Source organism: Siphateles boraxobius, unplaced genomic scaffold, assembly GCF_051911475.1.
Source record: "Siphateles boraxobius isolate OS27281-9 unplaced genomic scaffold, OSU_SipBor_1 9, whole genome shotgun sequence".
NCBI lineage: Eukaryota > Metazoa > Chordata > Actinopteri > Cypriniformes > Leuciscidae > Siphateles > Siphateles boraxobius.
In genome coordinates, this window is record NW_027509219.1 from 18,657,758 (window position 1) to 18,681,474 (window position 23,717).

The 23,717-nt window shown below is 36.7% G+C and overlaps 1 protein-coding gene across 2 annotated transcripts in view; it reads right to left on the reverse strand.

Annotated features, from left to right (window-relative positions):
- grid2 (glutamate receptor, ionotropic, delta 2) overlaps window positions 1-23,717 on the reverse strand; it is a 475,449-nt gene that overhangs the window by 29,643 nt on the left and 422,089 nt on the right. For both annotated transcript variants that reach the window (XM_077223320.1, XM_077223321.1), the window contains exon 14: window positions 2,798-2,964. In XM_077223320.1, coding sequence (XP_077079435.1) covers window positions 2,798-2,964 — 167 coding nt within the window. The remainder of the gene's footprint in view (window positions 1-2,797; window positions 2,965-23,717) is intronic.

Consider the following 23,717-nt stretch of genomic DNA (forward strand, 5'->3'; position numbering starts at 1 on the left):
ATATGCTAGATTATAAACCACATGTACTCAATAAGCAATAATAAATAATAATAGCAATAATAAATAGTCTGGTAGCGGACCATATCCATCTACACATTTACACATCTAAGAATACTTAAACACACACAAACTAGCAGCGACTGGTGCTTTTCAAGAAAACCCAAATGTAATTTATCAAACATTCCTCCAAAAACGCTGCTTCTCAAAATACCTGTAAATATATTACTTATAAATAATTAATTAAGTTCAGAAATGTTTCTACAACATTTACAAATTAAATATGCAAGAAAAAAACGAAATGTGTTAACATCTCTGCCTAGAAGCACTCTGCGTCCGGCATTTCAAATGCTCTCAGTCATGTATATTACCTTTAAAAGCTTGCCCAAAAATACAAATTAGGGCTACACAATATTGGAAAAATGACATTGTGATATTTTTGTTTTCCACAATATATTGCGGAATGTTATCTAGATTACTTGAACTATTTAAAAATAATTAGTCATTCTAGAATGATTTAGGTTATTTTGTAGGGGAGTGCATCCAAAAATAATTTAAAAAATCTGCAAAAATGTTTTATTATTATTATTAACATTTTGAGTGTGAACCTTCCATTTACAGCGAAAGTATTTGGGTAAACTTTAAAAATGTGGGTATTTAAATACTTTGACCAAACCAACAAGATTTTATTGTGGTGTTTTTTATTATTATTATTTTGTGCAGCAAATAAATATGTTCTGCAACTTTTAAAGTGAAGCACAGCACTCTTGCACAGTTTTTAAAGTGTCTCAGCGCATAGATGAACTGAGCTGCTATGAGATGCTAAACACCGTATCATGAGCACTAAGCTATAATGCGATATTGATTTTATTTTGATATTTCATGCAACCCTAACACAAATTGTAGTTAATCCAATACAACTAACACTCCTTCTACTCTCATAGACTTCCATTGAAACACAGCATCTGGCTGAACCCAAAACGCTGTGTTTGCCTCTTGATCAGTTAACTAACTTGGTCAATTAATTTTGTTCTATTAATTAAATCTATGGTTCAGGTATCTGCTATTGACTCAAACTGCACCACAGATTCAATGAGCCAATGTCTACAGAATTCTACAAATGTCTCCATGATTGTCTCCAGATTGCATTAATTGTGTCATTTTTACTTACTAAAATATTTAAATGGGTTACACTTTTTTTTTTTGAGAGTCCACTTAAGACATTCTACTAATTATAAGTAACTTTGCAACTACATGTCAACTAACTCTCATTAGAGTGTTACAGTAGTAGACTATTACCTGTAGGTTGGTAGAATGAGTTGACGTACTCGCAAAATATACAGATTATTTGTATAAAGTAATATCCAGTAATACTAACACTTTCTCTTCTATTCTATTTTTATTTATTTAAAAAAAAAGGGTTAGATTAAACTGAGAGGGCGTCATAGCACTTACATATTGTTGTCCTACTGTTAGTTTAACTGCTTCTATTGTTCTCATTTGTAAGTCACTTTGGATAAAAGCGTCTGCTAAATGAATAAATGTAAATGTAATGTAAAGATAATTTAACACATTGTCACAGTATTTATTACATTTCAGGTGAATCTTTGCTTCCTGTGCACTCTCCAGACAAAAAAGAATGCATTTAGCCCAAATGCATGGAAACAACAGATGGAAGATGGTTGTTACTTGGAAAGGTAAGAGCTCTTTTAAAATACAGATGATTTTACAGAGAACTACTGTGTCTATAGGACAATGCAAGGGATTATTGGTGCACTTTCACAATGCATATTCTTTTTGATACCGAATCATTTTAGAGTTAAGTCAAGCTTTCCACGCTTTCTCTTCTTTTCTTCTCTTAAGACTCGTGGTGATGAGTAAACGTAGAGCATGTATCGACTTTTACATCAACAATGGGGCCATCACTCCATGCTATCATATTTTTCTCAGTCTGTCACTATAGTGGTATTTCAATTTAGCAATTTCACTCAGAGTGAGTGATTTAAAATTTCTATTCTCAATCTAGCTCCCCGTATTAAAGCAGTGGAGCTTATTAAGTCATTAAGAATCGCATGTTGATCTCCATTGGTGCTGTATCTACTGCGTAGAAGTACTTCCTCTTAGGTGAGGCAAAAGAGTTTGTCTTTTCACTTAAAGAATTGATCTCTATGACTTGCTAAATTTGAAAGACTTTTATAAAACGTTCTCATATAATGCTGTGCAATTTCTTCGCCATTGTTTCAGGAACCAGAGGAAAACTTTTTAAATGGCTGTATTAAAATTAAAGTTGATGACTGTCCATGACCATAACAATGAAAAATTAAATACACATGTCAATGAAGAGCCTGCTTACGTTAATAAGGACCGCCCAGCTCCAGTGGATTTTTAGGGAGCACAATGCAAAGCACATGGCCAAAAAGTTTTATAATAATACTATTTCAATCATAACAAATCTCAGAATTAGACGTTAATTTTGGCAGACTAGATCTGCTTTGCTGCTGCTGCAGAGCAGAGGAATTTGTACTGTCATTTTTACTCAGATTTACAACTTTCACTGTTACTGAGGGTGGCACTCATGTATGTATAATGGTGATTTCATCCATGTGCCTACTTTCTATGTTTTAAACTGACTGTGTTACAACTCCATTCCCGCACTCCTCTCTTTGAGAAATTGATTTTAAATCACGCACTCAGACTTTAAATGCCAAATTTTTAATTTGAAAAAACACTTCTTGTATACCAGCACGGCCCCAGAGACAAATTGCAACATATGGATAATTAGAATCTCATCATACAGTACCTCTGAGAGAAGATGTCCCTGTAGGGACTGCCATGCTGCATCGCGATGCCGTAGCCCCTGTCAGCCACATTGTTGCTCACGGTGTAGAGCGAGCAGTCCTCATCATTAATGGCCACATACTCCAGGACAGCTGCATCCCACACAAATGCAAAACGCCCATACTTCACCTAAGAGGGTGAGAAAAAAGACATACGTGTGTACACAAAAGAACAGGAGAGTTAATAGAGATGCAATGGAAATCACCTTCAAAGAAAAACAGAGAGGCACATGAGGACAAATTCAAAACCAAATCAGGTGGGAGCATAAATAACGCAAACAGGTGCTGAACATTTATCAAAAGTGGCTGGTCCACATAAAGCGCCATTGCTGAAAAACAATCAAGCCTTAATTAAATCCCAGCAGGATCTCGCTACTCTTTTACCATTAATTGTTTATTAAGTACAGCTGAGAAGCGTCGCACAAGGAGGTTTTACATCTTCAAACTTGGATTACAGGGTTGCTGTTTCTAAATTTTACTTCTACCAAAACAATTTTAGCAGAAAAAAACCCTTGCTATAATATAGCGTTCTAAATACTCACAATCTTTGCTCTTTGAGTGAAAATAAACTTTTCAAAAGCTCTAGACTTTAATCTTCAGCTCTACGAATGAATTCAATTCTAAAAAAGGCCAATTTTCATTCAACAGCTGCAGACAAAAGGGGTATTCATTTCCGATACTGAAGACGCTATCCTTGAACAATTCAAGAGAAAGATGGCCTCTATCCTCTAAGAGAACATTTCAAGGTTACGAAAGTCTTGCGTCAAAAAAAAAATCAATGTGCTTTTAATGAAAACCAGAGAGCTTTCTTTTTCAGTTCCAGCCTATCTGCAGTTCAACATCCAAGGATATATTTTGAAGCGACCTCATGCTAAGATACCGTTAACTGTTGATGTAAAATATGTACACACATTTGCGTGTTTTTTTTTTATGGTAGACAAGGCTGACTTTTTAGGCAGGAACATTTTAATAGCCTTCATGAATTTTTCAGGCATTTCAAAACAGTCTGCAACAGGACAGAGCTAGATCAGAGAGAATGCCTTCAGAGAAAATCACTATTAAATGAGTAAACATCTTTTTTACTCCAAACGGCTTACCAGACATAGCGTGTAACTACAGGTCAGTCTGCTAAGCACTAAAATGGTCTGCAAGTGGCTCCTGGCTTCAGCAAATACTGAGAATTTTCTCACATCAATGGCTTATTTAGATAAGAGCAGCAGTCATTTCACTGCAACGAATGCAGATGGAACTTCACTGCTTACAGATATAACCCTCCCCCTAACTGACTGATTACTCTCCCCCTCATCCAGCATCCCATCAAAAGTGTTCAATATACTCGGGTGCTTGTTTAAAAATATATTGCATAGAGCTTTAGAAATGGGCCTATTGCAGTTTTGCAATTATGTCAATAAACTCCTAATCGCTGCTTATTAATAGCTAGTAAGTTAGATGTTAAGTTAAGGTATTGTACCACTTATTACATGGTATTTCACCACATAAATAATTATGGGGATAAGAGATATTGATTTGAGATGAAACTGTTTTAAAATCTTACCTGTTTGTTACGGATGACATAATTAAAATAACTGTACACAAAATATTGAGTGAGTTTTAATATTTTATTAGCTCACCAAACACAAAACTTCCAGGAGTGTAAAGCGCCGACTTCAGCGACGGTTACCCGGATGAGCCTGTGTTACCATTTTTGACTAGTTGTTATTGGGGGATAACATATAGCTGAATTGCGCGATTGACCAATCAGATTTATTCCACAAGAGCTGTATAATAACCACAGGTAACACTACATCACAATGGGAAGCAGGAGTGCTGCAGCAGCCCCTGACGTGGAGTCCAAGAAAAAATAAAGGGGGATCTATGCAGTGCTGCCAGATTGGGCAGTTTTGAATTTGATTGTGCGGGTAAAAAAAGATTTGGCTGGGTGGGCAAAATTTGGGCAGGTTTGGGGTCAGTTTGGCGGTTTTCAAAGATCAAAATTTTATAGACTAATTGGTTAATGAAAAAAAAAAAAAGCCCCCCCAAGTGTGCATGTACTCCATCCAATCAGTCATCATGCCATTACTAAATGACACACACACCCACTGCAGAGTTGGCTGGTGTTAGTAAGAGCGATAGCAGACATATACCTGATGATTCATTAGTGTCGGGTTTTCAGCGTGATAAGGGATCTAATTTGAACTTGTACCTGTGAATTCAAGTGATCGCTATGCCAAAGTGGCCAAAATAAAAGTTGTAACTAAAGAGTGGGAGAGTGAACCAACTCTCAAAACGTGGATTTTTGGGGCAGTCATGGCCTAATGGTAACAGAGTTGGACTGGTGACCCAAAGGTTGCTGGTTCGATTCCAGTACCGGCAGGAATATGACTGAGGTGTCCTTGAGCAAGGCACCTAACCCCCAATCGCTCCCCGGGCGCCACTCAAGGCTGCCCGCTGCTCCGGGTGTGTGTATCCACGTTTGCAGTGTGTGTGTCTTCACTACTCACTACCCTGCTCCTAATGTGTGTGCACTTACTTGGATGGGTTAAATGCAGAGGTCAAATTATGTGTCACTTTCACGTGTCACGTGTCATCACGTGTCACTTTCACTTTCACACTTTCACTTAACACCTGTGGTAGATGACTCGAAGACTCTTTGTAAGTATAACTGTAACTGAGAGCGCAGTTGAATGACTTCATTGAAATCAAATATAGGCCTACTACTGCAGTCCATCATCATGTTCACACTGGCCTGACAAAATCTCTTATTTTAATGATATGATATGGTATATCCATGTTATATACCATAAATAAATAAAATATCTTTGGATTTTCCTCATACTTAAAATGAAAGCTTAGTTTGCTGTGGTTCATTAATATTTTTTTATTAAAACGCAACAACAATAAAACAAAGACAATTTCACTTATATTAAATGAAAAAAAATTATTATACTTTTATTAACAAAAGCTCTCTTGCTTTTGTGGGGGCGGTGGGTAATGTATATCAGCTCTTGGCCAATATTAGAGATATTTTTTATTTGTTATCAGTTGTTTAATTGTGCAGCTCATTCCCCCAATGTTTACATGTAGATTACCTTTCCCATCAACTAAAGTTAATGTTTAAAAACACTAATAATTTGACACCTAAATTGACTTGTAGCATTTAAAATGATTTTAATTTAATTTAATAACGTGAAAATAATTTAAAAAAAATCTGTTAAATATCGTATTGACGTACATGTTGATTGATAATAATTCTTCAAATTTGTGTACTCTGCATCTCTGTAAGAGCATGTGTTCATCTTGTATGTATTTACACAAACACACGCAAGCACACACCTCTCACCACAACAGAAGTACATTAAATTGAGAAGCTGAATAGAGATTGTTTTGTAATACCGGAGGCATTTTCTATTGATTTTAATTCAATTGAACTCAGGCAGCAGAGAAAAAATTGCCCGTGGTACAATTGCAGGTGATAAAATTGCCACAGCGGCATTATAATGGGCCTGCAAACAGCAAAGAAATATACCACTGGCTGAAAGTGGCAAAAAAGGTGAGAAAAAGAGAAACTTCTTGACCTGGAGTACATCACTGACAGAAATGTGAAGCATGTCCTACAGCCCTCCAGCCATAGCAAACAAAGTGGCTGTGATTTTAATTGTGCCAAGATAATTATCTGAAGCCATTTTCTCTAAAGCAAACAATGCTCAGTGCATCCCAATCAGTACATTGTTTTTAAATGAGGTATCAAGCACATGCCCTCATTAGATTTATATTCACCCATACATATTCAACGTTTCTTCCTAACAACAGGGCACTGAGTTAAAATAAAGACACACATTGGATGCGACTGTTTTACAAATGTACTGCTCGCAACACTCGCATGGTTTCAATGGCTTGGGTAAATTACAACACTCTATAAAAACAGCAGGATTCAACTGATATTAGCTAAGAAGTAAGCCCTATATGAAACGAATCAAAGCTTTTATGAAATCAATAACTTCCAAAAGGACACAGCTGCATAATTTTCACAAGGTGCAGAGGTTGTTTTTACTTTCTTTTTAAAACCCAGTGCATTCAAAGTTACCCAAGTGAATGATGTACACACTTATACTGCCACGCCTATATTGCAGACACATATTTCATTTGGAAAGAACAGCCCAGAGAAATTTTATATAATCTAATATAAATTATATAAATCTTCCCCAGAACAGCAGTAAATGAAAGTGCTTTAAAATGATATATACATAATGCTCCAGCATTATCCAAGGCATATTTTTCCAAAAAGCAGCATACTTTGACTTCTTTCGCCCACATTTGTTTAAGGTGTAAGCATTGTAGGCGTAATTTCAGATATTTTCCAAATTAGTTTGCCTGCTGGTCTTCTTATGCTGGGTTTTCAGCCATATAATTTAGTGTGAATTTTGAGATATGATATAAAACAAATGCTGGACAGAGACCGCAAGATGTGAATAAATTTACCAAATGTGCATAAAAAACAGCTTTTATTCAGTAAGACGATGTGCATAAAATATGAGCCAATTGATTTACATTCACATCAAAAAAAGTAATGTGACTGGATACATATGATCAGCTGACTTGTTACTCAGACATCTTCTGGCGATAGCTGGCAGACACAAAGTTCAGCAGCTAAATCTCAATTAACTTTACATAACTAAAAGAGCCACAATGGATCCTTTTTCATTTTGCGCAAATTTCCCTGGAAATGATGATCGTGTTTTCTTGAACATATGGGATGGAAATGCTGCGCTTCACAAATAGTTCATGCGATATTCATAATTAAATTCACAACTTGGATGGAAACATGGCCAAAAACAGTCATTGAAGGGTGTAGTGCTAACAGTTTTAATTTGTAGCATTCATCCGAATGGTTTTGAGTTGCAGGGCATAATATCTTGGATTTATTTTTGCTCTAGATGAAAACTAGTCACATTTCTATTCGGAACCTTAAGTCAACCTTCAGAAAAAAATCTCTCTTTATCGGGTTCTAACTCCAATAGGCCAAAAGCGAAGGGGAAGTGTGGAGAGAGACCTGCTTCATTTGATGAAGGACGATATTCCTGCTGTGTGATCATCTCCCAGGACGACATTACTTAGAGCCAATCAAGTTTGTCCTCGGCTTTCCTGCTGAGACTTCTTCAAACGGCCTGCGCTCAATGTCCCAGAGGCCACTATGCCAGCCGCAAGATTTTGTACAGGGAACAGCCTGACCTCCATTAAGGTCGACTTCATTCTGTTTCGAGAATTGGTCCCCAGCGTCAAAGAGGGCTCTCTTTCATTTCTATCCAAAGCACTTTTTCATTAGATCCATTTATGTTTAAAAGATCCATATTCGTTTAGATTACAATTTTACCCATGATTACCATTTTTACCGAAATGGGCTCCATTTCGAAGCCAATCTAAAATAAAACACAATTACAGAATGTTTTTGGTATTTTTCTCGACTGAAAATAAATAAATACGTTTTAAAATAGTTTTTTTTTCAATTCAAACTTCATCTAAGCTGAACTCCCTATCACAAGCAAATGTCAAGAGAAAAAAAAAGAGAAAATTATACTTTAAATTATACTTTGCCTTCATTCAGAAATGCAAAGTGGTTAGCAGTAATTTTAGGGTCTGGTTTGAACTCCCTATCACAAGCAAAAGTCAAGAGAAAAACGGGAAAATTATACGTTTGCCTCATTCAGAATTGTAAAGTGGTTAGCTGTAATTTTAGGGTCTTCTTTTACTAATGTGCTGCTTAAAAGGATAGTTCAAAGTCATCATATGGTTAAAGAAGATATATATCAGGGCTTGACATTAACACCCGCCAACCTGCCAAATGCGGGCGGATTTCAGCAGTGGCGTGTAACACAGTCAGTCCTACTAGCCACTTTGGTTGGCTGAATTTTATATATAATATATACATTTTTCAATTCTATTCTTTTAAAAAGGCATCTGAAATAATAAACTAAGTGCAATTTAGTGTTGTCAAAAATTTTTTTTTTCGATACATATCGATACTGAAACATCGTAAACTCTTCTTAATACTCATTTTCCGTAGAATAGATAAACGGTACCAGCTACGCTTTAACACACAAACCGCCTCTACTCACTCGCTAGTTTCATTTGCTCTGGATGTATATTGTTGGTATTACAGGGCTTGAATTTCGGCGTGGGAAAGTGCGCACACATAAAGCCGCCTTGAGTTTGTTTTCTCTGCTTATTGCGGTTAAAGTCAAATACACATAAAATAATGTCAACATTCTGGTCTTAGAGATTATTCACGTAAACACAGTCAGTTATGTTTTGAAAGAATGTAAACAGTTGAGAAAGAAAATGCAAGAGTAACAGTATAATGGATCTGTGTGTCTGGTTCTTAAAGTGACAGGAGCCTATATACCTGCTGCCGAATTATTGTTTTTTAAGTTTTATATTTTTCCCCATGGTATCGGTCAAAATTGTGACCAGTGAAAAAGTATATATATATATATATATATATATATATATATATCAAATATCTATTGGGAACTATCAAATTATTAAACATTATACCTTTTTTGGGAACGACTTTTGACTTTCATTGCATGTATGTATAGATGGAGGAATGAATAAATCAATTTATGAGCAGAGAGCCACTGCAATACATTTTATATAAAAAGCATTGAGGATATCATTAATTAGCTGTTTTTAAAGAGGGACAGCTGAGCAACGGTCTTTACAAGCTCGCACACAGGGTACACTGAAATCACACACCCAGGTGGCCCGTGCTCGAATCTGCACTCGATGGAGACAACATGGAGAGACACCAATATGTGACAACTTCCTCTCCCATGTTTCTTCTCCTCTCTAATTGGCTTTGAGCTGTCATTAGTGCTTTCTATCCAACAGAAAATGAAGGAAAAGCAATTAATAGTCCATCACAGACCATATGCAAAAGGACGTACCTCTTTCCCAAAGACAGGATCTATAAGGGAGTGAGGAATAATTAGGCACAGATGTTTGAGAAACAGTCCAGGACAGCTCACTGAGCTAGAACTGAAATACTGTTGCTAATGGGATATGGCATGAATCTTTATTTTTTCACTCCTCTTTTTCAATCTGTTGTTTTTCAATATTCCAAATATAACTCCTTACAGACTGTTCAATGTGAAGAATAATTGAGGAAAATTATCAATATATTCAGAAACTATGGCTTTAAAAGACAGTTTACAGTGCAGTCTCTGTAGCATAGAGAGATATTAATAGCAAACCAAAACAAGCTTATACGAGCAAGCTTATTACATTCCACTTATTATTTCTTAAAATGGATAGTTCACCCAAAAATGAAACTTCCAGCATCCTTTACTCAACCCTCATGTTGTCCCATAAACTGCATACATTTTTTTCTTCTTCTGTGGAACATAAAATAAGATATTTTGAAGAGTTGTTTTGTCCATACAATGACAACACAATATTGGACCCCATTGACTTTCACTGTGGACGAAAGACATCTTAATATCTTCTACTGTGTTCTCCAGAAGAAAGAAACGACAAGAGGGTAAGCAAATTATGTCAGTTTTCATTTTTGGGCGAACTATCCCTTTAAAAAACTACGACAAAATGGATAATTCCAAAAAGAAGTACCATTCAATGAATATAATAGTTTCTCCTAATTCGGTTGTAACATGAAAAAAAAATCATTATGTCAAAGTCACAGTTGCAGTCATTTTTGCAGTCATATACTAGTCAATATTCCATAAGGCTCCAACATGAAAATGGCAAACAGCAGTGCGTTCAGCGGGGAGGGAACATTTGAGGGAGAATATGACATGTAGGCTATTGATTGCTGAAGATGAATTATGCCTCTGACATTTAGTGGGAAAAGTGAACCACAAAAAGAAGTGTACTTCTCATTTCCTGTTTTTATTTCTTCAAAGAAAAGTATAGACTCATTTAGAAAATGTCTATTTACTTTGTAATAGTAATAATAATAGAAAAGATACATGAATGCCTATATTTAACAAAGGCTGGTAGGAGCGTTCCTTGACAGGAGTCACCCACGTTGAATCCGGCTAGTATACTATAGTGTGCCAATTCTCATCAATGTCTCCTAACTCTTTATCCTTAACACTGCTTTATCTCCGATTGTCTTTCTTGACTGTATTGACTAATTGATCAGTTTTGACACTAGTTGGCAGTTTGTGTTGACTAGTCGTGGATCAAATGTCTACATTCTCGCTAGTTTGATACATTGGTGATGACAACAAGAAATACATTCTCTTTTCACAAAAGTAGTGAACAGATAAACTGTAATGGACAATTATATGTGGATATATGTATGTGTCATATAAAATTACTCAAAAGTCAAGTGAAAGGGACTGTTTTTCACTGTTCATGATGACAATACAAGTCATTAAAATCTGACAATACACACTTTCATCTCCCATCCATTGTTTCAGTTCTCTTTACTCAAACATCTGTCAACATATTTGACAAGAAAGTCATTGACACAAAGCAAGGAAAAATGAGCCAAAATGGTAAGTTAATATCGAGTAACTTACATTTTAGAAAAAAATATTGTTACTTGCTCTGCCAATGTTTTTGAACAAATCTTTTGAGTTACTCATAAATAACATCACTGGTTTAATTCATGAATTAATATTTTTTATGTATTTGAATGAATTAATGAATGAATGAATGAGTCAATAACTCCCTCATAAAGACTTTCCTTTGTTGCCACCTACTCAGGTAACAATATAACCTGTGGAAAGAATCGCTGAAAATATCCTCACCACTAATACACAGAGTGATAGTTTGTGAAAGTCCCATTGCTTTTGAATTTTCATCATTGTTTGAACACTGCTTGACCAAACCGTTTCAAGGACTACAGCAAGCTTCCGCCTCTCCAAGTGCTATGAATGTTTGCACAACCAAAACTAAAATACAATGGTTAATTTAACATTGAATTTGAGGCTATGAATAAGCTGAATTGTTCCTTTGATCATTTACTCAAACACACCACTGTTAGACATATCCTTCAAAAGAAAAGAGAAGAGGGTCTGTGCATATCCTTTTGAGCTTCCCACACAAAGGGCAAAAGATAAAGCAGCTAAGACAGCCATGAGACTGCAAGTTTAGCCTCAGAGAATATAGAGATTGATTGTAAAGAAAGTCTTCTAACTTCTCTGCAACAATACTTTAAGGACAGAACTTCTACTCTCTTATGTCATTTCAAACCATTTCAAAGAGGTTACTTTTCCTCCATTGAAAGTATAGGTAACCAAAACTTAGAAGATACAAAAAGGTTATAAAGACCTCAGAAAATGAATCTATATGAATTGAGGGGTTTAATCCAATTCTTGTGAAGAGATGCAATTGCTTTATAAGGATTGAAACGATGTGAGGGTGAGTAAATAATAACATCATTTTCATTTTTGGATGAACTATCTCTTTAACTCCTTGCAAAAAACAACCAAAGACAAGTGGGAGAAGGATCAAGCAAGATTCAAAGTCAGGTCACCCACTAAATCACAGGCTACCAGCCAAGTCTTGGACCACACTTTTTTTTGGTACATGATACTGAAAAAGTCCAGAAAATAATGGCTCTTCTGCTGATTCTTTCGGTCTATTTGTGATGACAGCATGGATCAGTGGATGCATCTTGTCCATGGAGCAGGAAAATACAGGCTTCACTAAATCCCTGCAGAGATGGCAAGAAAAAGCTGTCAAAAGTCCCTAGGACACAGACATCCTGACATTCTTAGCACTCCCTGATATGAGTGCACACATGCACGTCTTTGAACGCATGCATGCTCACACACCCTGCTGTATAATCAGAGTGCTCCCCATCGCTCATGTGGCTGTCATCCGCAGCGCTCCATCTCTGGTCCTCCTCACAGTTGTGACATACACACTTCATGAAGCCCCTGTCCTCTGCATCAAGAGTGGCTGTGATGTGACATTTTATGGTTTTTACTCATGCTGAGATGACAAAGATATAGAGTTCCAGCAAGCCTGTTCTCTCACAACTGACAGCACACTTTCTTCCGACTTTAGAATAATTTAAGGTTGCACACTCGGGCTCTGTTCCAAAACCTTGAGAGCTTCCTCCGGGCAGAGTCTTAAGGCATGCTGTAACAGGCACACTCCAGATGTGACGGCTGTTAGCATGTCGCTAAGCTAAAGGTCAATTAGCAAAATCTTGCAGGCAAAAATGTTTATCTGTATATAGTCAATATTGTACTGATGCAAGAAGCAATCCAAGCAGCTTTTTGTTGGTCAACGTGGTGAACCCGTGAAAGACTTGAACCCGTTTTGTGCTCAAGTGAAATTCCTGAATGCGAGAATTCCTATTACAATTCACAAAATAATTTGCAAAAATTCATGCATGCAAAAATTCAATGGACAACGTTAAATGTGACCACACCTGTTCAGTGTTGTAGTCTAATAAGCATACAAATACATAAGTTGTGTAAAATTTTTTTTATATATATATATATATATATATATATATATATATATTTCAATAACAATTAACTATATTTGCCAATACAATGTAGTTTTGAATTAAAAATAAGCTTATTTATGATCTTCATTTCTCTTATCCCATCCGCCTTCTCGGAATTATGTGTGTAAATGGGCTGTTTACACCAAGGACATAACAATAACTATAAAGTTATCTTTCTATAGCAATCTTTCTAATTCTAGAACACCACAGCTATAACTAAACGACTAAAACCCACGGTTCGGTTCATATCACGGTTTTAGGGTCACGGTTTTCGGTTCTGTACGGTTCTTGTTGTTATTTTTTCTTTTAATCTTTAACACTCCAGAAATGTACTTCAGCATGTGATATAGGCTATAGCTTAATTATCCACAATTCAGGATACAGTATTAAAAAAAATGTATATCATGTAATCATGCACAAACTGAATTTGACTTGACTTTAAGCACACTATTGAGACCATCTCTGAGGAAAGCTGACATTTTGATACAGCAAGAGAGAAGACATTGATGAAATGCTTTTGTTTATCTGGCAAAAAATGAGAATGTGTATTGCTATCTCTACAGGGACTTATTTGCATTTTTAGCACACAAAGATTAAAATTAACTTGCATTTATCAAACTGTCAACGTCAGTGTAGCTATTACAAAACGTTTATCTTTTAAAAGAAAAAGAGAGAAACTCTTAAAGCACTATCTTTTAAATAAGTCAAAATATGTTACACATAATTGCCTATAATGAGGATATAACAATAGCAAAGGCATAACCATAAAGTGAAACATAAGTTCAACCTCAACACAAAAACAGTATCAACAATCCTTCTATTCCCTGAGAGTGAGGATACATTTTTTTTCACTTGAAATTAAAGTGAAGTATTTGGGAACATATGACCGGAGTTCTTATATAAACTTGGTGTCACTGTATTTAAATATCATAGGTAACATGAAATCCAAAATGTTCCCACACAACGGTCTTATACGACCTGGAGCATCCTCCAACTCCGGTTAGCCTTCCTTATATCTCCCACTTGACATTTCTATACGTGACGAGACCTGCAGCACTCCATACTCCACTTTTACTGTAGGCTTGTTCGACTTGAACCAGCGCTGCACAGATCGATCGGTTTATGACATCAAAGTACCACGAGAGTGATTGAAAAGCATACGGAGCCGTTGCTCTCGCGGTACTTTGATGTTATTCATGAATCGGTCTGTGCAGCACCGGTTCAAGTCGAACAAGCCTCATATATATGTCCATTGTCCACACATCACTTATTTCGTGCGAAAAGTAAACACACTGTCTGAGGTCACGGGCACGAGGTTACATTGCGCATGCGTTGAACCGTGCGACGCACACACGCACCGAACCGAGACAAGCGAACCGAACGGTTCGGATGTTTTTTCATGTACCGTGCCACCCCTAATGGTTATCTTTATAGACGTTATAATATTTATAGTTATAGTTCATGTGGGCCTTAATATATATATATATATATATATATATATATATATATATATATATATATATATATATATATATATAACATAAAAAGAAATAACCGTATAGTATTTTCATGATTATTACACTAGACTCGATTGGCGCGATGCAACAAAAAACATATAGAAACTGTTAGAATCAGTGATGCCGTCTACACGGATGGGGAACGACAAATTTACGGTCAGTAAACGATGCTCAGTTCTATTTTCGGATGTACCTTGAGTGCTCGCGCTACTTCTGACACAAATAACAAATGGATTTGCAACAGTCACTTTGTTGTGTCCAGCATAGACATGGTGACTCTTGTGCTGTTTGCTTAGCAACATGCTGTCAGAACTCCTGAGATTTGCAAATAAACTCCTGTTTGAGGAAACTAATATCATAAAAAATGAATTAAACAATCATGAAGTGCAAAAGTGTGTTGTGAAGGTAAGCCAAGTCATAGATGTCGGATTTGGAAAAATGAAATCCGAACCGGCACTTTCAAAGACAGGAAAAAGTAATTTCGTGTGTAACACACCATTCACAATTTGAGACAGTGGGAAAAGGTTTTGCGCTGTCATTTGCAATTCAATGCATGACATTACTGTTATTATTTTTCCATAACCGCTAATACACACATGGATGCTCATGTTTTCTAGGTAATAACAAATGGTTTGTGTGTATTAAGGTGCATGGGAGTCTGGGTGAAGCCCAGGTAGTATTTCTATGTATGGCCATGGTTATGTTCTCAAATATTTGCTGGCAAGAAATAAATATTTAGGACCACTACCCCTTTTCTACCTCTCCTTTCTTGACCTGTGATGTATTATTTTCTTTGCTTTCCAAAAGTCCATTAAGGCCTGGCGGTGGGCCATCTTGTCTCCCGCAGACAAAGATAAAGATGCGGTGGAAGGATGCAGGGACAAACAGAATGAGAATGAGCGGGGCATCGCTGAAGTTTACCTCAAGAAAATACACACACACACTCACCTCTTGCTCTACACAGTCGCCACAAAATGTATGCGGCTGCTGACACTTAGATACTGCCGCCCAGTCCTTTCAATTCATTTACAATTCAATAATTGAACTTTGTCTCCTAAAAACAAACTGAAAAGAATGGTAGGTGGAGGGACCATTCTCCTTCTCACGTCTCCACAGGAATACAGAAGTGAAATTTAATGATCCAATTTGGGTCATCTTGCTGGCAGACCGGAGGGTTGTTGAGCTGGAGATTAAACTCATCCTTTAAAGGCTGTTTGTCTTTTGCTTTTTCTCACACCGATGTTTCTCCCAGCAAATTTATGCCCTCTGCATTAGTTACGCACACACACACTTTTTTCCCCACGTGAAAGTGCTGCTGTGTGGGCTTTCCATTTCCCTAGTAATATAGCACATTCGTCATTACGATTCACCGGAGTGACTCGTTAAAAATCTGATTGAGAATGTTTATCTGCATGAAGGAGAAACATTGCTCAGAGAAATGGCAATGTGAGCTCCAGAATGTACTTTTAAGCCAGCCGTTTCTACTTTAAAAAGGGAATTTCAGACTTGGCAACAATTAAACCCTGTCATAATATATATATATTTTTTTAAGTGTCACACCAGGAATAATAGACCTCAGATATAACACTGCCTTCCAAGTCCTTCTGGGGAGTTGCTACTTACAGGTTCGTAATTCTGATGTGCGTACACATGATTTTGAATGCAATAAAAGTTGATGGGCAATGCCTTTTTTTCTCACTTCCTGACAAAAAGCAGCTTTAGTGTAAGTACACTGGTTCCCAACCTGGGATCTTATATGCTTTGTGGTCAAATATGGATGCAAAAAACCTTCAGTTTCTATGAAGGTTCCAAACAATCTGATGGGAACCAGCTGATAATCACTTCCATTGATTTGATTCAGTGTCTCGAATCTTGACAATCACAATGTAATGATACAGAAGATGTGCGCATGTATAGATGTGCGGAGAATATGAAAAACTCAGCAGCGTCTCAGTCGCCACTGAGCTGTAAAATAATAATGCAGTTACAAGGTGTGTGAAATTCAAAGCACTTTATTGAATAACTTGCAGCATGGAACATGTAAGGACATGCAACAGCTTGGAAAAAGCACTTGACTGCATGACATCATTGAATGCCCCAGAGGTTCCTGTTTTGTTACCGTTAGATTCTATTAAACAAGTTTACCTTGCAGAATGGGAGTGAGGAGAGACTGATATAGGAAGTGAGGAGTAAAAAGAGTTTGTAAAAATATATTCTTCAGGGGTGGGCGATATGACCAAAATTTTAAACCACGATGAGTAATTTTATTTCCCGATAACGATATATATCATGATATAGTTATTTTTGCTTTAAATACAGTTATGATATCAACATTTTTGATAACATTGAAACTAATTCTTATCACCATTTTCAATATCATTTAAAAGCTAATACTAGCCGAAATAAAATAGTAAATTGACAAAGAAAAGTAAACTGATAAAGATAGGCTAAAGAAAGGAAACAACAATAGAACAAAGACCTATACCTGAAAAACGTCAAGCACTAGAAATGCTACATAAAATGTATTAAGTAATCAAATGTATAAATAAAACAATGCAGTCTTTACTGTGTAAATTAAATATACATTTATTCTTACAATGTTTCAAGCCAAGGCAATCGAGAATTTAAGTAAATATACATAAAAAGCATTCATTTAGTCATGACTTAGGCAATTAAAATCCGTTTACAGAAAACTGGGTCCTGATGAAAACTCATTAGCCATGACGTCCCGGTATGCGGTTTTCTGCAAACTGATTTTAATTGCCTAAGCCATGACTAAATAAAGGCTTTTTGTATATATTTACTTAAATTCTCGAGTGCCTTGGCTTGATATGTTTGTATGAGTCAAATTATCCCTACACCCAAAGAGCACCGGGATACAGATTTTACACCCTGCGCAGCACATTTTTGCACTCCTTGTTTTATAAAATTATTCTTATTAAAGTTACAAAAGTGATTCAGTCGAGATCACTGAGAGATTTTCTCTTTTTTGTTGTTTGATTAAGATTAATAATGACAGCAGGTAAATTTGGATGCTGTCACTTTAAGACCGACTGCACGGATCCAATATACTTTGGTATATTTTCTCTCTCACCTCAAAGTTCAGTCAAGACATAAATTACTGTTTACTTGAAAATACATGGTCACTTTGACACATAGGTATGTGTGTTTAACTGTTGAACCCCAAATAGGTGGCAAAAAGCATTTAGTTCAGTTCTCACGTGCTGACAACACTGAGAAACAGTCTCTCAGAGAGAGCGCCCATATACTGAAAATAGATATATTTCGCTGCTAATTGCGATTCAACAGTTTAAAATCACTTGTTTTTAAACTGCAATGCTTAAAAACTCAAGCAAACGATACGCTTTTGTGATCGCCAGCACAGCAATGTCACATGAGCGTAACTGCAATAGAGACGATAGTCCAAAATCTCTACCGGTTAATCGTTTCTACCAGTATATCACCCACCCCTATTCTCCATGCAGTCAGAGGTTCCGCCAAGTAGATTCAGCACTCTGAGCTCAGCCTTTCCCGAAGTTCAGACAGACAATGAGGCCTAATTTTCAATTAGATCAACCCTCCTCAATTAGATCTTATTTTAATTTCAGTTTTGCTCAACAAATTGCAGTATATGAATACGGGTGCATTTAAAGTCATATACATTTCAGACCCCTTAAATACAGCTTCACAATTAGCACCACTTCTTGCAATCCTCTTATCTTTTCTGAATACTTATCCGCTCTCTTCGGGTCTTTCTCCGGTCTGCCCTTTCTCTTAAAGCTCTAACACCAGCTCATTCCATCCTATTGCCTATAGCAACAATGCTCCACTAAATCTATCAGGAGGAAGAAGATAAGTCTCGGCTAATTCCAGTTAAATAGCATTTCCATTCTACCTCTCTTCCTCATTTATTTGTATCTTACCTGTGATGTCCAATCTCAATTATCTTCCCCTTCCATGTTTACGACAATATCTCTCTATCTTCTCCAATTGGTGTCCAAAGCGCTTTTATTTTTCTCCGGTTTTTTTTTTTTTTACTCTTTGAGTGTTGTGAGTGGAGTAGGGTTCAGAGAGTTGATGTAGAATAATGAAAAATATAAAGAATATTTATTCAGTGTTTTATTTAGTCAAACAAGAGGTACAGGTAATATGTTTGGCTATACTTGTTCGAGGACAGTAAGATTTCTTTTCAAGGACACATTGAATTGAAAAAATTGACCGTAACAATCACACAGAACTTTCCACTCCCTCTGCGCTTTTTTGGAATTGCACTCTCATGCCAATTTGCCCTGTTTAGTAAATCTGGCCCTTAAAATAGTACAAATGATTTGATATATCATGTAAATTTATTTTATATATTACGTTTCCACAAAAAATATCAAGCAGCACAAATGTTTTCGACACTGATAATAATAATAACATATTCGAATGATTTCTGGAGGCTGAAGACTGGACTAATGATGCTAAATTCAGCTTTACATCATAGAGGGAAAAAAACATTTTTATTTATATGAAAATAAACAGTTATTTCAATTGTAAAAATATTTCACAATAATGTTTATACTGTATTTTTAATCAAATAAATGCAGCCATGGTGAGCACAAAATAATTCTTTCAAAAAACATAAAAAATCTTATCGATCACAAACTTGTGTGAACAAATTTTGGTAAAGACAAAAATCTATATGCTACCATTTCCTGCTTTTCCGATATAAATTTGTATCCAGGCCCAGACTGAATCTGCAGATGTCTGCAGACTTTTTTGCATTTTCTGCACTGATTTTGGAAAAAACATCTATGGAATTAAACATGGTAAAATGTGTTAAACTAATCAGTGATAACATTAGTAAATGAAAGCATAAGTAAACTAGTCAAAATATTTAATAATCAAAAACACGAGGATGTGAAATATAACCGTTTTGCCCCACAAAACATCGAATTAACGATAAACACAGCAAGTGTTCTTGGGATTGACATGTTCACAGGCTTTACAACTACACAGATTGTCCTTGCTATTAGACAAGGGCGTCCACACTGTGAGTGATTTGCAGCAAGAATGCTGTGAAATTAGTCAGACAAAAAAGACAAATTGTTTCATTCCAAATGAAACACCTGAAAGTTGGATACAGTGGTTGAGCCTGAATAACTACTAAATATCAAAAGCACAGAGATCCGGTGGCCTTTTTAATCACTGTTAATTAATTTGCATTGATTTAATCACTGTCAGTTTGAAATCCCTTTTTAACAAATAACCGCTAAACATTCTCTCACTGCTCATCCACGGTACTGTCTCTTGGTTTCAAATAAGAGTTAAATGACACTAATAAAACACTCTCAGCTTCTGATGAAGATGAGATTAACACAAACCCATTCACACTGCTATTAACAAAGGTCTAAATATCTGCAAATCAACAATAGCAATTTCTTGTGATAAGTGGTGAGCAGGTGCACACGATGAGTGTCGTGACTCTAAACACAGTTCTACGCAAACACAGCGGCTCTCTTTGATCTTCGTGGAAATTTCTTAAACGCACCAAGCAGGTGTTAAAGAGTTTTAATTTTTCCCATAGAGCAGGCCTCCTCATGCGTTCACGTTGCCTCAGCTGGTGATGACTCAAATCTCATCATTACGCTTTCTAAACAATCACCGTCCGACTTCCCACATGCACTGCACTGTTTTTTGCTGTTCGGTGTGACAACACGCTAATGAGCAAGCTGAGAATGAAATGATAAATAAGTGTTTGTGTAATGAGAAGAGAGCAGCTCTTTGTATAGCGTGTTTGTGTGAATCTGGGGAATGAAGAACGAACGGAGGAAAGATCATTAGATGCCCTCTATAATGAGAATTCACTTGAATATTTTGTCATCACTGACTCACCCACTGATCGTTTCAAATCCACATGGCTTTCTTTCTTCTGTGGAAAAACAAGTCTTGGTTGCTGTTTTCCATTCAATTACTTCACAATGAAAAAGGAATCGAAGCTTTCAAACTTTAAAAAAAAGACACAAAATCACCATAAAAGTGGTCCTCGTGACTAAATATTTAAAATCATCTGAAGCTATATGATCTGAATGATAGGTTCATGAATCACTAAACCTTCACTCGACTTCAGAATATACACTCACCTAAAGGATTATTAGGAACACCATACTAATACTGTGTTCGCCTTCAGAACTGCCTTAATTCTATGTGGCATTGATTCAACAAGGTGCTGAAAGCATTCTTTAGAAATGTTGGCCCATATTGATAGGATAGCATCTTGTAGTTGATGGAGATTTGTGGGATGCACATCCAGGGCACGAAGCTCCCGTTCCACCTCTTCCCAAAGATGCTCTATTGGGTTGAGATCTGGTGACTGTGGGGGCCATTTTAGTACAGTGAACTCATTGTCATGTTCAAGAAACCAATTTGAAATAATTCGAGCTTAGTGACATGGTGCATTATCCTGCTGGAAGTAGCCATAAGAGGATGGGTACATGGTGGCCATAAAGGGATGGACATGGTCAGAAACAATGCTCAGGTAGGCCCGTGGCATTTAAACAATGCCCAATTGGCACTTAGGTGTCCAAAAGTGTGCCAAGAAAACATCCCCCACACCATTACACCACCACCACCAGCCTGCACAGTGGTAACAAGGCATGATGGATCCATGTTCTCATTCTGTTTACGCCAAATTCTGACTCTACCATCTGAATGTCTCAACAGAAATCGAGACTGATCAGACGGATCAGACTGATCTCTCTCTCTCTCTCTCTCTCTCTCTCTCTCTCTCTCTCTCTCTCTCTCTCTCTCTCTCTCTCAGGCAATGGACATGCTGGCCATATAAGCCTTAGATAATGAAGTCTGTGCATGGGGAAATATGATTGAAATCCTTTTAGTGCTGGCTTATATCGACTGTCTTGTTTGCAGTCAAAGGCACCTCTCTCTCCTTCCCCACACCCCCTCCCGCTCCCCTCTTTCTATCATGTTTTGATGTCAACTAATGGTCTATGTACAAAATTCTCCTCCGGAGGGTACTGAGCTAGACATAATGGGGATATCTCATCTTATGACCTGAAAGAGGTCTTCCTTTGCAGACCTTCTCCTGTCCTTCTCCAAGTGTTACAGTTTCCAGGCCAAAGCCTCCTTTATAAATCCACATTTGATGAACAGGAAAACGTTTCGGCACCAGTGTAACAGTTCGATGTTATGGGAAGGAGGAGGCGGGAACCGGCGAACATTCAACAATTTAATAACAAATAAACAAATACAAAAACGAAAGTATTGACGGCAGTCTCTCACGGTCGACTGCCGCCACACATAATAAAACAAAACATCAAATAAAATCCAGGCCTGGCCTCTCTCGATCTCCACTGTCGTAGCTCCTCCTTTTATGCTTCCGCTCCTCCGTGAGAGATACGAGACCGGTGCGTCGACTGGTGCGTCGACTTTTACGCATGATTTCCCCCCCCCGTTATGTGACGGGATGGGTTTCCATAGTTTAGTCAAGTCATTTAATTCATTTAATTCAATTCAAAGAAAAAAAAGCCATGCAAACTGTTGCCTTCATTTTTCCATTTTCAGTTCCAGGGACACCTAAATGTTTTTACACTTTATAAGACCTATGAAAATTCATGAAACACATTCATCTTGAGTGCAAGTATTAATGTTTGCAAATGTGGGTGAAAATGTGCCATAAAAATAGAACTCTTGTATGTTCCGTTCATGAATTATGAAAGCATCTTCCTTAGCACAGAAATGAAATTCCCAGTCTGCTCCTATTATTGAAAAATGAGACAAACAGGGGCTCTCAGGATTAGCACATGACTAGCTCAGAGAAGAGATGAATACAATTGAGAATAAACATCGTAAATATTTTCTGGGGAAATCAGAGCAGATGTTTGTCCAGTGTACAGACACTCCTTCATGATCAATCTCACAAGCTGCGACAAGTGCTGCTGTTACAACACAACGAATTCTGCGGCTGTTCTTTAATTCTTTAAAGGGATAGTTCAACCAAAAATGAAAATACATCATCATTTACTCTATCACATTGTTCCAAACATTAGGTTAGCTTTTTTTTTTTCTATCTGTAAAACACAAAAGGTGTTATTTATTGTTTCTCACAAAAAGCTATTATACGGTTTTAGAAGACTTGAAATAAATTATATGGGCTACTTTTATGTCTTTTTTTTTAACTTGACAGCCCCTGTTCCCCATTCACTGCAGAAGCTCTGGCATTTTGCTAAATTTATACTTTACTGTTTCACGGAAGTAAGTCAATAACTAAATGATGACAGAACTTTAATTTTTGGCTGAAAATTCTATGAAGAACATTTGCCTGTGCTTGCAAACAGTCTGCAAGGCCATTTATGTAATAAATGAGAAGAGGAAATGTCAGAGAGGCAGAGAGGCTTCTGTTACTAAGAATTCACCACTTTTCCTTTAGGAATGGAAAATAAATATTTTGTCCTTTGTTGAGTATTCTTAAACTGTATTGTCGTAGAGAACAATATGTGCATCTATTTGTCAAAAGCCAGTTCTCGATTTATATTAAGATTACTGTTTTTGGACATCAAAATAGTATGTGCCAAAAAAGTCACCATTGTCTCTGTTGGGAATGGTTTTTTAAATTTTTTTTTTAAGAATTTTGCATTTAAAGGGTTAGTTCACCCAAAAATGAAAATTATCCCATAATTTACTCCCCATTAAGCCATCCTAGGTGTTTATGACTTTCTTCTTTCAGCCAAACACAATCGGAGGAGTTAAATATCCAGGCTCTTCCAAGCTTTAAAATGGGAGTGAATGATAACTTGGATTTTAAAGCCCCCCAAAAATGCATCTATCCATTTATTCATTTAGCGGACGCTTTTATCCAAAGCGACTTACAAATGAAAACAA